We start from the raw sequence: 14912 nt of genomic DNA, 5'->3' as shown, positions 1-14912 counted from the left end.
TAATGCCTCAGTTGTGTGTATATTGCATGACTCAGCTTGGCAGCTCCTGGAAGCAATTTTAAAGTTGTTGTAGGGTTCACTCCTCTAAGTTCACATTTGATCATTATTGCTGAGTGTAGGGAGATTGAACAATGGGTGATTTTTGCTGTCATGCAACGTGGGTTTCAAATGGCCAACATATAGCTCATTGACCTTGGTATTTGAAGATGAGCCTCATGACTGTTTTTGTACAAATGGGGATTGTCGCAAAGATTAATGGGTCACTGACAGTTCTTCCCTCTACTTCAAACATGTGACTGTTGGACTAGAGTCAAGATGGCAATTAATTCTCCTTAACATCAGTAGATACCCAACACTGTAATGGTGGAACACTGTAAATGACAAATCATTATGGTCCATAAATTCGTAATTAACACTCCACAGTAAAATATTAAGGATGGCTTAATAGTAATCACTGTATATTCATACAAAGCTCTCCAAAACCAAACAAGGTTAGTTTCCCTAGAGTTATCCTTTCTGCAGCCCACTCCAGATTCTAGCTGGCACTCATTCCCATAGGCAGAAGCCAATCAGCCTGGTTGATGTTTCCGGGAACTTTAACTTTGTTACTGGCTTTCACTTTGCTAAAATATCTGTTGGAGTTCCTTCAGCTCTGGAGCCCTGAGTGTATTTGTTTCAGCTTTGTCTCCTCCTCATTCATGGGTGTAGTAGTTTCCTGGGCCACATTCCCCAGTTGTTCCTTAGCTCTGCAGTGATGATTCAAATCGAGGGAAGGTCATAAGCCCCTAACCCAAGGCTTAAATGTCCTGTGCTTGTCACCCAGTGTGCCTGCCCCCTGAAGGGAAAGGCTCCAAACATCCCCTGAGCTCTAGTCACTTGTGGCCATGCTGATATTGTGCTGACCTTCTGGGAAAATCCTTATCTGGCTCCAAACTCACAGTGGAAAAAAAAACAGTGCATGGAGAGCAATGTATATTTCTCCTAGTCTGTCTCTGAGCACTCGACACCAGGTTTGAAACTCCTAAATTCAAATCTTTAGTCTTGTGCATGACAGTGGCGATTCTGTTTCAGGTAATGTGATTGATGATATTTGTGAGGAGCAGCAAGTGTCCCGACTTTGTGGACCCTGGTCCTTTTCCCCATATGGGACCTTGTCTCTGAGGTTACTGTCTTCACCTTCTTGTCCTTGGTTACCTTGATAATCCTAGTCATGTTTCCAGAGAGAGCCAGATCTTAGCTAGGCCACATTGTAAAATCAGGAAAAACTTATGGGGAAGGGTTGAGATTGCCAATGTTTCTTCTACTAGAATCCCTAGTGAAAAATTCCACCCATCAGCTGATTTCCCCATTTGTGACCCAGCTTCCTTTTTGTTCCTCCGAAAGTCTTGTACCAAGAAGCCAAGACCTCCCTCTGGGTGCTAGGGAGCCCCACAGAGCTGCGCCCATCTCCTTTCTGGGGTCCAGCTCCCCTCGTTGATTGGTAGGGAGGCCACAGGAGAAGATGAGGCTGACCAGTGGATCATGTTCTCTTTGCCTCCCCCTCAACCTCTTGCTATAAAGGAAGGGGTTTCCTTATGTTTTGTTAAGAGGAGTTCTTTATAACATCTGGACCACAAGCATTTTTTCTTCCTCTACTAGTCATCCTGCAAGAAACAAAAATTAATCGAGTCAGTCAGTAATTTTCCCCAGGAAAATACACTGGAGGAGACAGCATTATTGAGCCCACATACCTACCCCCCCCCCCCCCCACACACACAGCCTTACGCTCTTCCTCCCACCTCTTCCACCGCCACCACAATTCCCATAACAAATCCCTCTCCTTTGTAGTCCTGGTTAGTTTAGTATGTATTCATTCATCTCCTGCTGAAACTGTTTCCTTCTGGGAGATGATCATTGTGAAAGTCAGTGGCTCATAGAGACAAGGTATCGGTCTTGTTCAGTTCTCTAGCTGCAGCCTAGGGAGGGATTCTTTCCATCCACAGGGAGAGCTGAGGCATCACCACCAGACCAGGCTTCTGAGACCATTTACAGTGAGGGAGATGATTCACCGGGTCACCCAGTCACTGACCTCATCCCTCCAGATCCGGATCTCTATGTTTTTTCTAAATCTTCCATAAAACCCCTTTGGAAAAGTTTTTCTTTCATTGGTCATCTGCTTCCGGGCACGTATTGCCCTTCAAGTTGTCTACTGATGGGTTAGATAGTATGGGGAAGGTTCTGGATTAATAGCCTTAGGGAAGACCAAAGTACTAATGTTTGAAAAGCGGGTGGGACATAGATGGTCGCTACTGAAAGCTAGTAGAGAGGAAGCGGGTGATTTGAACTTTGACATTCATGAATGAATGTCATTCGATTGTATTTCTGCTGCTATCAGGAGAGGGGACTGTACAAGAGACAAACACGGGTTTACATAGGCCGAGAGGAATAAGGAAGGTTGTATACAGTCACAGTTGGGAGCCAAGTGGATAGAAGTCACAGGAAGAAAGAGGACGGAAAGGAGGCTTCTAGAGCCCCTGCAGTCAGCGATGGGTTGCTAAGGGAAGGCCAATTCCCCATTTTTGTCAGTTGGCTGGGGACCACAGAAACGGGCCTGACCTCCTAGGGACAGGGTATCAGAGAGGATGTCCGGTGGGTTAAGAAGCTGGAGTGAAAGCCCCATGACATGAATGAATGCCACTCCTGCAAGGGAATCGTGATGGTCCAGCTGTCCCTTGTGATCCAGCGCTTAGAACAGTACTTTGCACATAGTAAGTGCTTAACAAATACCATCATTATTATCAATTCATCCTGTCTTGACAGGACACAACTTTGTCAGGCAGCCTGTGTGTTATTACTGGTTTCCTTTATGCCATCAGCTGTAGGCATTGGGTGGTCTGCCTTGACTCAGTAAGTGCCAGATGCTTAGACGTAAATGAGCTGTTATTAGAGGAGCTTCATTGGTCGACACAGCTGTGGGCAAGTGTGCTGAGATCTGTTCTGTGGTGGCTGGGGAGAACGTGGCAGGCACGCCGATGCTGGAATTATCCCCGTTGGCTCTCCTAGCTATCAGCAGTCCTGGAGAGTCTCCAAGGGGCACAGAGAGTGCTCGGTAAAGCACCGATGGACAGCTTTGGATTACCAGCATGGAACTGAATCTCTGCCACAGGACCCAGCAGGACAGATGTCTGAGGAGCTGAGACAAAGAGCATCCTGGTCCCTGGTGCTTGGGTGCGAGGGGTGCAGGTGGCAACCCAGGAACAGTTGTTCTGGGACATTTTCTCATACAGGAGCCGGGTTTGGGCTGGTTCCCAGCATGTGCACATCTATACATATCTTACAGACAGTAAGATCCTACCCATGTGACAAGATAGAGGCTCGTAGGCCCGCTCCTCTACTGAGCCAAGTTCGTTGAGGCCAGCAATGTTTAGGGTACTTTTTCCAACCCCTCCTCCAAATTTGGAGTGAGCTGGGCATCCCTAAATAGGGCTGCTCAGACACTCAGGGGCCTGCTGAGAGTGAACACCCAAAACCCAGAGCTGTCTCCTTACGTGGAGCTTTTGTTTAGGGGTAGGGGGACACGGTAGCCTACTGTCAGGAGAATCTACACTTGAGCTGGTGTTTCCGTACTGGTGTGATGTTATCAGCGAGCCAGCCACGGTTTTACTGTGACCTCCTGCAGTGTTGCAGGAAGCGTTGCAAGACAGCTGATTGGGTTAGAGGTGCTAGCTGTGGCTCTAGGCAGAGCATCTGTGAGGGCCGCTGAGGGGGGGTGTGCTCTGCCTCTGCCTCATCGGCTTTTCACACCCCGTTGTGTGTGAAACACATCCACTGTGTGAAATGTTGGCATCTCCATAATACCAGCAGTACTTGTAAAGTGCTTCTTGCACCTAGTGCTGTTCCAAATGCTGGGGTAGATGCAAGCTAGTTAGATTGGACACAGTCCCCATCCCACAAGGGGCTCACAACCTTAATCCCTGTTTTACATATGAGGTAACAGAAGCACAGTGAAATTAAATGAGTTGCCTAGAGTCACACAGCAGACAGGTGGCGGAGCTGGGATTAGAACCAAGGTTCTTCTGACTCCCAGGTCCCTGTTCGGTCCACTAAGCCATGCTGCCTCACTACATATTTATTTTGTACATGTTCCAAATTAATTCTGAATACACTTATCTGCCCACTAGAAAACCATGGCGACATGGGTAGGCATTTTGCGGGGGAGACTCTTCATTTACAGGGAGGTGTGGAAGGTGGAGGTTTATTTGAAAGGGTCAAGGGTAAGAGCAGCAACAGGCCATTTGAAGGCATGTGCATTTTTGCCTGTGTGGACTCTCCTTTGCATTTTAGCTTCACGCCGAGCCCAGGGGAATCACCCCTCCTCACCAGAATTCAGAGTGTGGGGGTTCCAGAACAGAATAAAATATTTGGAATTAAAATGTTGGTTACAAACACTGTCCAAAATTACAGGATTATTTTGCCTTCTGTAGAGGGAGGGTCAGGCGGAAGAGGCAGGAGATGGTGGCATTTGTTCTAGGGGAAAAAACTGCTTAATTGCACATCTGCAGGGACAGTCTGTAAATTATCCCCTGGTGGCCTGAAAAAGTCAGGGTGTCCTCTCCTACCCCCACCCCTTTCCCGCCATATCTGATTACTGGGACGGCTTACCCTCCGGGGAGAGTGGATATGGGGTGTTTCATAGCACCATGTCTCACCTTGTGAGTAGAGAGCACGAGTGATGGCTGGTTACTTTTCAGCTACTGAAATAAAAATAAAAATAATTATAGTATTTGCTAACACTTTACTGATGTACATCTATTTGGTCTTTGATTCAGAACTTCTACTTGGCTAACAAAGGGAAGAAAGAAGGCAAGGACTCAAATGAGAAAATGAATTCTAAAAACAAGGAGGCCCTCCTGGAGGTAAGTTTGCCTGTGCAGTGTGGAGAAGGCGTTTTGGACTTGTTTCTGGATGGGACCACCTGGACCCACCTGAGACTCCCATATTTGCCTTTGCATATGGATTGGTGGGGGTGGGGGGGGTCTTAAAACAGACATTAAGTTGTTGACTTTTTTCTTTGATGCTTCAGATCAAATCTGCTGCTCATCACTAATCCATACATGTTGAGTCATTCTAGTATCTCTATAAACAAAGTAAAATATGAAAAATAATGCCAGATTATTGGGATCAGATGGAAATTAGGTTTTGAGCTTCCCTTTCTGTCAAGTTTCATGAGCTGTGCCTTTAATATCCCAACATCCAGAAGGGGCAGTGGTAGGATTTTGAGTACTCTTCACTTTGTCCCAATTTTACCTACTTCAAGTCATCTACAATTTAGCTGATTTATACAATTACCATGATGTAAATAGTCCTCATCACACAGCACTTTTCGCTTCTTGATTTTAAGCAATATTATAAAAATGGCTTTCCCTGGAAGATTCTTCAGAGTTTTTTGAAATTGTCAAAATTTTTTCAAAAATCAGAAAATACCTAGAAAGACTGGCTAGTCTCAGGTAAATGTTCTTACCTGTTTCCGTAGATGTCGTTTCCTGCACGATTTAGTTAAACTGGACCTTGGGCCTCTCTGGAAAAGACGCCTTCAGTTCCAAAAGGGTTTGGTGAGGCAAAAAAGTGTTGGTTGTAACTCGAAGCAAGACCGGGAGCTAAGAGGAGCATTTCTTGCAGTCCATGTAGCCAGTGGAAAAAAAACTTTGTGGTGACACTGGAGAAGGAAAAGTTAAGGGTGTGGAGGAAATAGAAATACTGCATTCCTGTCACTGAGCATAGATATTACAAAGTTCCTCCAAAAATGTCAGAGTCTTGGGTTGGGAGCCCCATTGGTCTGATCCAGTAATGGTGGCACTTGTGGCGTTATATAAAATTCACCATAGTAGGTAAACTTTCAGTGGCAGGCAAGAATTTTTATTTCAGTGGTATTTGTAAAGTGCTTATTATATGCCAGGCACTGTACTAAATGTGGGGTCGAATCAAGCAAATCAGGTTGGACACAGTCCATGTCCCACATAGGACTCACTGTCTTAGTCCCCATTTTACAGATGAAGTAACAAGTCCGGAGAAATTAAGTGACTTGCCCAAGGTCACACAGCAGGCAGGTGGCAGAGCTGGAATTAGAACCCAGAACCTGTGACTCCCCAGTCCATGTTCTTACCACTAGGCCATGCTGTTTTCTCTTACAATTTGAACGACTTATGGGAAATGATTAGATCTTGCCATAACCTACCCCTTCTAATATAAGAGCCAAGCAGCCCCTTTGCCCGGGTTGAGTAAGGGGGAAATCGTTGAGCACAATCAGTGGAATAGAGAACTTGACCCAGCTACCTTTGAGTTCTTCCTATGAGACTTCCAGCATTGTATTTCCCTGATGTCTCCTCTCTTCCTGGAATTAAATCCAGATAAAACTGGAGATGTGTCATTTTAGTTCATCTGAGTGCCTTTTTGGGGGGTAGAGTTAGTCTGGATTATTGTTGATGTTTATTTTTAGAAGTGTGCAAGCGTTATTAAGTTTCTTGAGATGGACTATATGCTAGGGAATGCCCCACTGAATTATACAGTGGAGCAGAAGGGGAGAGAAGAGCTGGTGAAAATGATGGGCTAGTGAAAGTTAGGAAAGCAGCATGGCCTAATGGATAGAACACCGGCCTGGGAGTCAGAAGGACCTGGGTTTTAAACCTGGCTCCGCCACTCGTCTGCTGTGTGACCTTGAGCAAATCACTTAATTTCTCTGTGCCTCAGTTCCCTTATCTTGAAAATGGGGATTAAGACTGTGTGTCCCGTGTGTGACGGGGACAGTCTCCAACCCAATTTGATTGTATCCAACCTAACTCTTAGGCCAATGCCAGGCACAGAGTAAGTGTTTAATAAATAGCCACCCCACGCCACCCCCAAAAAAATTAAGTAATCTCACAGTGAGCTTTGAGATTTTGAAAAAAAAACAGAACATCGGAAGGTTGGGAGTGTTATTCCACCTCACAGGCCATTCATTATAAAATAATAGGGCTGGAAATTTCATTTGGCCTCCTTGCTTTGCTATAAAGCACTTTTATTTCCCAAGACTTTGATGTTATTCATTTTGGTTTTGCCCCCTCCATTGGCACTGTGAGGAAGTGGGAGGCAGGTATTATTATCCACATTTTCTAGATGAGGAAACAGAGGTGGAAACTTACCCAGCATCACACAGCAGGCCAAGGGCAGAAGTGGGCCTAAAACCTGGGTTGTCCATCTCCCAGACCTGCAGTCTTTTCAACATCCCCCTATCCCCAGCCACCTCCCTCATCACAAGCTTTAATCAGCTCCCAGGTTTCATTTCATTATTCACCCTTTGGGCTCGGTTGCATGGGAGTTGTTTACAGTAAATTTCTCCATTGGCAAGCTGGATGCTTTGGCCTTTAATGTCAAATGAGTCCTTGTGAAAGGGCGTGCACCCATAGCCCCAGATTAAGGGGCCAGGTTAAAGGAACAGTCTGTAGCCATGGCTGCACGCCTTTCTGTTTTTGAACTTTCTGTGGTGTAACTGGATTCTTAATTGCAGGAAAGTTTCTGTGGGACATCTGTCATCGTGCCAGAACTTGAAGGAGCTCTTTATTTGAAAGAAGATGGAAAGAAGTCCTGGAAGAGGCGTTATTTTCTTTTACGAGCTTCTGGAATTTATTATGTCCCAAAAGGCAAGACTAAGGTCAGGTATTGCAAAGGAAGGCAACCGAGAATTTCATGCCAGGAAAAGTAAAGCAATCACAGGTGGCATTTTCAGGGCAGCGAGTGGCACGCTTAGGGCAGGACAGGACGGCAGCTCTTGGCCAAATACTTGCATGGGACGGGACTGCTGAAAGCTTTCTCAGGATTTCCTAGATAAAAGAACTGTTTCTCCCTGAAATCCTAACTTCATTTCCCCCAAGAAGAGTCTCCTCTGGGCTCTTAGAACTAGCTAGAACCCTGGAGAACGTTTTTTCCTCATCCTGCAGTTTGCTGTCCATTGAGGATCAGAGTGAATGCTGAGTAGGCTAGAGATAACAGATGTATAAAGAAGTCCAACGTTACTTAGATTAGGAGTCTAGCTATCCCAGAGGGGTTGACTTTTTTCATATTTGCCACTTATTTATCCTGCTCAGAATTGCTCTCTGGTAGTTCCCAAAACACCACGTTTGGCCTACATCTCCTGCAGCCTCTTTCGAAGCATGGTGTAACCTCACCATTATAAGGTGCCCTCCAGAAGGACACACAGTAGCAGTGACCAAGGCTGTGGGCATCAAACAGTGGTGTGGGGCTTTTATGAGGAAAAGAGGTCTTCTTGGTCAGCCCTGGAGTTCTCAGGCCAGACCTGTTAAGGACTCTTGCCATTTTGTAGTCTTTTTCTGCTGCTCGTTGGTGGAGTTTTAGAAGCCGGCAGGGCAGTGAAGGAAGGAAGCAGATTTCTTATCTTGTAGATGTAGCAACTCCTGCCCCAGTGTCGCAAACTGTCAGTCAGTGACCTCAATCATAGCCGGAAGTGAAAGAAAAGCAGTTACACAGACAAAAAAAAAAGTGTTAATGGTGATATTCTGTACACATCCCCTGAAAGAGAGGAGCCAGGAAGCCCCAGGCAGACCAACCCCCTTGGCATCCTCACCAGGGGCTAGGGTAGTGTGCCGTCAGGGCTGAGCTCACCCTGGCTAACTAGTCAGGGGGATGGACCTTCCGTCCCCCTCCCCCTGACAGCTCGCCCCTGGACCTTGGTGATGCCGAACTGGCTGGCCCAAGTATAGTAGTTTTCCATCCCCAGAAGCCAGAGCGGCAGGTGACCGAGGTTCAGAAAAAGGTAGAATTACAGAGCAGTTCAGGGTTAAGTGAAGTTAGTAGAGTATGGAGGGAGCTGGTCCAGACCAGCCTGCTTCGGGGTACCTAGTGAGGATTCTGGTTTCCCATAGTAACACATCAAACACAACAAGGAGCAAAAGGGGAATTTGCAGCAAGAAAAAAAAGGGTTTGAGAAAAGTCTCTGAGGTAATTGTTACATTGCACTCTCCCAGGTGCTTAGTACAGTACTCTGCACCCAGTAAGTGCTCAATAAATACAATTTATTGATCAATTCAGAAGCAGAGTTGAATGAAATTTGGCTTATTTATTAAAAAGTGAATTTCCATTGGCTAAAGCTTTGAAGCTTTTGTATTAAAAGCTGCTCTCAATCACAAGATTCACCACTTCCTCATAGTGACAAGATCCTTTAAGATCCTTGCACTTAATGGCTGAAATAACTATCCATTTCTGCTCCGAATGTATGACTAAGAATGGTCCAAAGTCAGCTAGCTAGGCATAAGAGGCCAGTTGTAAAACAGTGAACTCACCACACTGTGCTTGGGCATTTAGTGCCCAGCTGTGACTGGGTCCCCACTCAGTGAAGAATTTTGCAGTGCCTTGAGTCCAGAAAGGGAAAGAAGCCCATTCTGTTATTCGCATCGTGGACTCTGGTCAGCACTTCTCTGTCCACAGGAGTGAGGGATGAAGCGCTGCTCTCAGAAGCATGACCGGAACTGCCAGAGAGCGATTTATCATCTTGAAATCAGAATTGGAGTATAAAAATGTATTTTCTCTTTCATTTTTAGACGTCACGAGACTTGGCCTGCTTCATTCAGTTTGAAAATGTAAATATTTACTACGGGACACAGTGCAAAGTGAAATATAAAGCTCCAACTGACCACTGTTTTGTCTTAAAGGTACGTACTGGTGAACCTGGAGTTAGTATTTCTAAGTTTGCTGAGCCTTCATTCCTTTAATGGCAGGTAAGTGATAAATGCCACAAACCACATTTTAAATAGCAGTTAGAAAAGTGACCACTTGATAATCCACAGTAATGTGTAGAAATGTCGAAGGGAAGGAATTCCAGCACTTCTTAGTCAACTTCCTTAGACAAGATTTTCTCAGTAACACCAGATACACCAAGTGACTGTTTTAAAGTATTTTCTTAGCCCAGCTGCTTTATTGAGTATGAGCTCTCAAAAAGAAAGGTATAACTTCAAATGCTTGATAGTTTGTTACCCATCTAATGTTTCTCAAAGGTTCACTCACTACTTTACCATCTGATTTTCATAAGTACGTAAATGGGGTCTGTTCTACTTAGCAGTTGGGGGAATGCCGCCACCTTCTCATCCCCGGCAAAATGACTTTTCCCCTCCAGGTGTGTGAAAACACCCACAGAGGAGATGGGTAGAAATGAAATACGATTAAAAGGAATCTGAAATCAGACTTGGGCTTGCTATGATACCCCCAGAATTGGGCCAGCCCAGTCATCTTAGACCAGTAAGAAACTAATTCAGTGGGGGAGAATTTCGTTCAGTGTTGCAACCACAGAGGGAGAAGGAATCTGCTTCCCTATCCCGCCCTCCCTGCCCCCCATCCCCTTGCCAGAAGCCCCCTGGGGTTCCCTCTCACAAGAGAAGTAGCATAGCCTAGTGAGTAGAGCACGGTCCCGAGAGTTAGAAGGATCTGGGTTTTCCTTTTGGTTCCACTATGGATTTGCTGTGTGACTTTGGGCAAGTCACTTAACTTCTCTGTACCTCAGTTACCTCATCCGTGAAATGGGGATTAAGGCTATGAACCCCTTGAAGAGCATGGACCGTGTCCAACGTGATCAGCTTGTATCTACCCCAGCACTTATAGCAGCAGTGAAAGGCAGCCGGAGGTGCAATCTGGTAGTCTCTGTTTGGAGAGCCACCCTTGCCAGCCCACTCTCCTCACAGATCATTTCCCTGTTTCTAAATGTAGAGTTCTGCACTGCACCCTGCCACCGCCCTCCTCCCCTCCCCACCCCCACCCCTCCCCACCCCCACCCCCCGCCCTTGCTGCATAGAGGACATTAGACAGAGATGGAACTGCTTAGATGGATGCCTGGTGCATGGACAGGAAGGTAATCTATATGCAAATTGAGCTGGTTTACTTGCCTGATGTGTTGGAGACAGTGTGCAAATTTAATTATGGTTTATTGGGGTTGGTTTTGCTTGAGTAATCTGAGAGTAATGGGGCATGATGCTGAATTAATCTAGGATTCTAAAAATTGGGTTCCTAGGAATTAGTAGCTGAGACGGGGACATAAGCACACCTGACAAACGGAACCGGCTCGACTTTCTACAGCAGACTGAGGGAAAGCCTTACGTGCTTTCTCATGAGTGGGCTGCAGTCATCCCATTTTGTGTCACCCAGACTGCCTCATTGTTCTCCATTCCCCTTCACCTTCCTCCCCCACCCCCTGCCATCTCGAAGGAGGATAAAATGTGAACTGCAGTTCTGAGTCCCCAAGACCTGTGGGTTAAACTAGGAGACTGGCTACGTCGGATATATGTGGACAGAATCTCAATGAGGGAAAGGTAAGCCAGGCATTGAGTGGGGGTGTTGAGGAACATCAGCTTGACTAAAGAGCCTTCTCATCCTCACGTTCCTCTCCCACCCCCAACTGAAGAAGACACCTAGTGTTGTCACAGGAGGCCCACATGTTGAGCCCAGATAGAAAGGCTCCGGCTGTAGACAGCTGCAGCCAGGTATCATCCTCGGGGGATCATCAAGCACACCGACTCCTAATGATGCTTTTCCTGGGCCTGTTCAGACTCAAAACAGTTTGACCTATGAGCCTGAAGGATTGATGAGAAGCCACTTTGGAACTTTATTTGAAGCAGAAAAGGTTTTTAAGATGTCTAAATTGTAAAGGTTTACTAAGGAGCAAGCAAGCTTTCAAAGCTAGCTTGAAAGCTGTGAGGATCCTGTGGCCCTCCTGGGGTGTGGGTGAATGGTCCAGTATATTTCTTTTTAAGTGATATTTGTTAAGCCCTTACTGTGTGTCAGGCACTGGGGTAGATACAAGTTAATCAGGCCAGATAAAAGGCTCACAGTCAAGTAGGAGGGAAAACAGGTATTGAAACCTACAGTTGAGGAAACTGAGTCACAGAGAAATTGTGACTTGCCCAAGGTCCACAGCAGGCAAGTGGTATTTCGGGGCAGCTGGTTTAAAAAACTAGAGCAGCAGTCCTCGGTGCACACAAAAAAAGAATTCCATTGCTAAAGAGCCTCTTGCCCTCGTTACTGAAGGCTGAATGCCAATCTACGGGCAAGGAAGTCAGTTGGGAGTAATAATAATAATTATGGAAGTTGTTCAGCACTTACTCTGTGCCAGGCGCTGTACTATGCACTGGGATGGATACAAGCTAATTGGATTGGACACAATCCCATGACCCACATGGGGGTCAGTCTCAATCCCCATTTTAGAGATGAGGAAACAGAGGCACAGAGAAGTTAAGTGACCTGCCCAAGATCACAGAGCAGACAAGTGGCAGAACTGGGATTAGAACCCATGACTTTCTGACTCCCAGACCCGTGCTCTAGTGACTCAATTAGGAAGACTGTGCTTGTTCCCAGTTTTTTACTTTCCTTTTTACCCCATCCAAGATGTTTTCCTGGGTCAGTTTTCATGGTGACCCCCATACCAAAACTCAGCTACTTCTCATTATTTGTTGCTTCTGTTATCGGTTCCCAGATTCTATCATGCTTTGCTTGGTCAGAAAGTTTACGCTTCAGTTTTTGGTCCGTCTCCACCTGCCCCCTCCAGCAACCCACTAACTGTCCCAACACGGCAAGTGCTTTTAGTCACTGGTTGCTTCATCGAGTGACCAGATTTTGCCTAGTGAAGGAATTTTAAGACCCTAGGCTAAGAATGAGGAGACAGGCCAATCCCATACCCACAGAAGCTCACTCCTTCCAACCTGAGGAATGTCCATGGAGCAAATGATTAAGCCTGAAATTGAACACCTACAGCCATCTTAGAACTCAGCACAATTAAAGATTATCCATCTCTGCCCAGCAGGAATTTGCAGTATCTAGTTTTGCCATTTTCTTCACTCTAGTAAATCCCATTGGTTAGGGCGATACCTCTGATGTACTTTGCTGCTGGAATAGTAAGGAGATGGGGGATGTCAGTCCCATCATGATGTGATCGGACATTTAGTCTTAGGAGCTGGTGGCTGTTCTGATCTTTTTTGTAATGTCCACTGGGTTCTGAAGTAGCTTTGGTCTTGTCAGGATTAGAAACAAGGATGTGTGTAGCATCAGGGAGACATCTCAGTGCAAACGTCAAGGCAGAGTTTCTGACTTTTGGGGTAATTTACTCGGTGCTCTTGCCACCTCAAAGAGACAGTGCTCCTTTCAGAAATGTTAATGGAGTCCGGCTGGCCTGTCATACCTACTGAAGAGACAGAATTATCCATCAGTGTCACCTAGTGGAATTAGCCCAGGCCTGGGAGATCGAGGACCTGGGTTTTAAACCCCGGGTCCACCACTTTGCCTGCAAGTCATTTAATAGCTCTGTGCTTCAGCATCCTCATCTGCAAAATAGGGATTCAATACTGGTTCTCCCCCCTACTTGGACTGTGAGCCCCATGTGGTACAGGGACCAGTATTTATTGAGTGCTTACTATGCGCAGAGCACTGTTCTAAGCACTTTGGAGAGTTCAGTACAACAGAATAAGCAGACACGTTCCCTGCCCAAAATGGGTTTACAGTCTCTACCCCTGGATTTAAGGATTATTATTGTTATCATCATCATCATGATCATCAAAGGTGAACCAAAATGATAGGAGGCGTATTCAAATTAACTGTGCCTTTTTGGGAATTACATTTCATCAATTTTGTAAGGGCAACACTTTCCAGAACTTTCTGAAAACTGGAGTGCTGTGGGAGGAAATGTGTTTAAACACCAACAAAGCCCCTATTGGACCATGATTCAAGCAAAATCTATAAAAGACTTGAGAGGAGTGTCTCTTCCTCCCACCCACTACTTCCTCTAAGATTTGTCCCGTCTCTCCACATGACTGATCAAAAAATATCTAGGCGTGAATGCACCCATGCTCAGTCAAAAGGGACTATAACTTAGCCTCTCTCTCCAAATAGCTGTGATATTTAAGTGCTTACTATGTGTCAAACCCTGTACTGCTCCCTGGGGTATTTGCAAGGTAATCAGGTCAGACACAGTCCCAGTCTCTCTTGAGACTCCTAATCTGAGGGGAAACAAGTGTCTAATCCCCATTGTACAGGTGAGGAAACTGAGGCACAGAGTGGCAGGGCGCAGGATTAGAACCCAGGTCCTCTGATTCCCACAGCTTTGCTCTTTCCACCAGACTGCAATGCTTCCTTCATATCCTCTTTTTGAATTAAGCCTGAATTCCTGTGCCTCTAGCTCATGCGAATGATTATTTAAGAGCGTCTGGACTGACTCTGAGGATTTCCATGACCTCTTTGCTGTCATCAGTGACTGAATGAGAGATTTTGAAAGACCCAAGACCTAACCCAGAGTCAGATGGAGAATTTGGCCCATTCAGTAGTTTATCCCTCCCCCACTTGAATCCAAAGGAAGTGAAGCAGAGAGTTCACCTGGCTTGGTCAAGATGGCAGAGACACCTGGATTTAGAATCTAAGAGTTTCACTGGAGTTTCTGGCTCTGCTTGTGCCCAAGCCAGACTCATGTTCAAGTCAGCAGCTGTTCCAAGTTGCACTTGGGTGGAGTAAGCCTTCACCAAGTGTGTATCCAACTACTTGTCTTATAAACTAAGTGTAATAATGCTGCTTTAATTCACATAACTATGAAACTGATAGACTGGAGTAGGAAATGTGTGACTCTGAAGTGCCAAACTAGCCCATCTCTTGGACCCCATAATCCGTGGTATTTGAGTGTTTACCCTGTTCAGAGCACTGTATTAAGTGCTTGGGGGAGTATGGTTATTACAAAACTTGTCTTTGATTGGATTACCAGTTAATTCAAAGGAAACAGTAAATTGTCTGTTAGTATAGTATGTTTGTCCTCCCATTTTGTACCCTGTTCTCCCTCCTACTTGTACTGTGAGCCCCGGATGGGACAGGGCCTGCGTCTAACCTCGGTTAGCTCAAATATACCCCAGTGTTTAGAACAG

General features: G+C 45.7%; 1 protein-coding gene and 1 long non-coding RNA gene across 5 annotated transcripts in view; one reads left to right on the top strand and one right to left on the bottom strand.

Annotated features, from left to right (window-relative positions):
• Positions 1–14912, top strand: part of LOC100075248 (amyloid beta precursor protein binding family B member 1 interacting protein) — a 111155-nt gene that overhangs the window by 84881 nt on the left and 11362 nt on the right. For all 4 annotated transcript variants that reach the window (XM_007667753.4, XM_029077545.2, XM_007667754.4 and 1 more), the window contains 3 exons: positions 4809–4895; positions 7523–7666; positions 9570–9680. In XM_007667753.4, the coding sequence (XP_007665943.1) occupies positions 4809–4895; positions 7523–7666; positions 9570–9680 (342 nt within the window). The remainder of the gene's footprint in view (positions 1–4808; positions 4896–7522; positions 7667–9569; positions 9681–14912) is intronic.
• On the bottom strand, positions 342–5951 carry LOC120638751. Its single transcript, XR_005660667.1, has 3 exons — positions 5501–5951; positions 4689–4733; positions 342–1643 (listed from the first exon to the last, which is right to left on the bottom strand). It is a non-coding gene; the product is annotated as an uncharacterized LOC120638751 (long non-coding RNA).

Source organism: Ornithorhynchus anatinus, chromosome 13, assembly GCF_004115215.2.
Source record: "Ornithorhynchus anatinus isolate Pmale09 chromosome 13, mOrnAna1.pri.v4, whole genome shotgun sequence".
Classification (NCBI taxonomy): domain Eukaryota; kingdom Metazoa; phylum Chordata; class Mammalia; order Monotremata; family Ornithorhynchidae; genus Ornithorhynchus; species Ornithorhynchus anatinus.
Note: the sequence above shows the minus strand (reverse complement) of the source record. Positions and strands in the feature narration are given on the sequence as shown.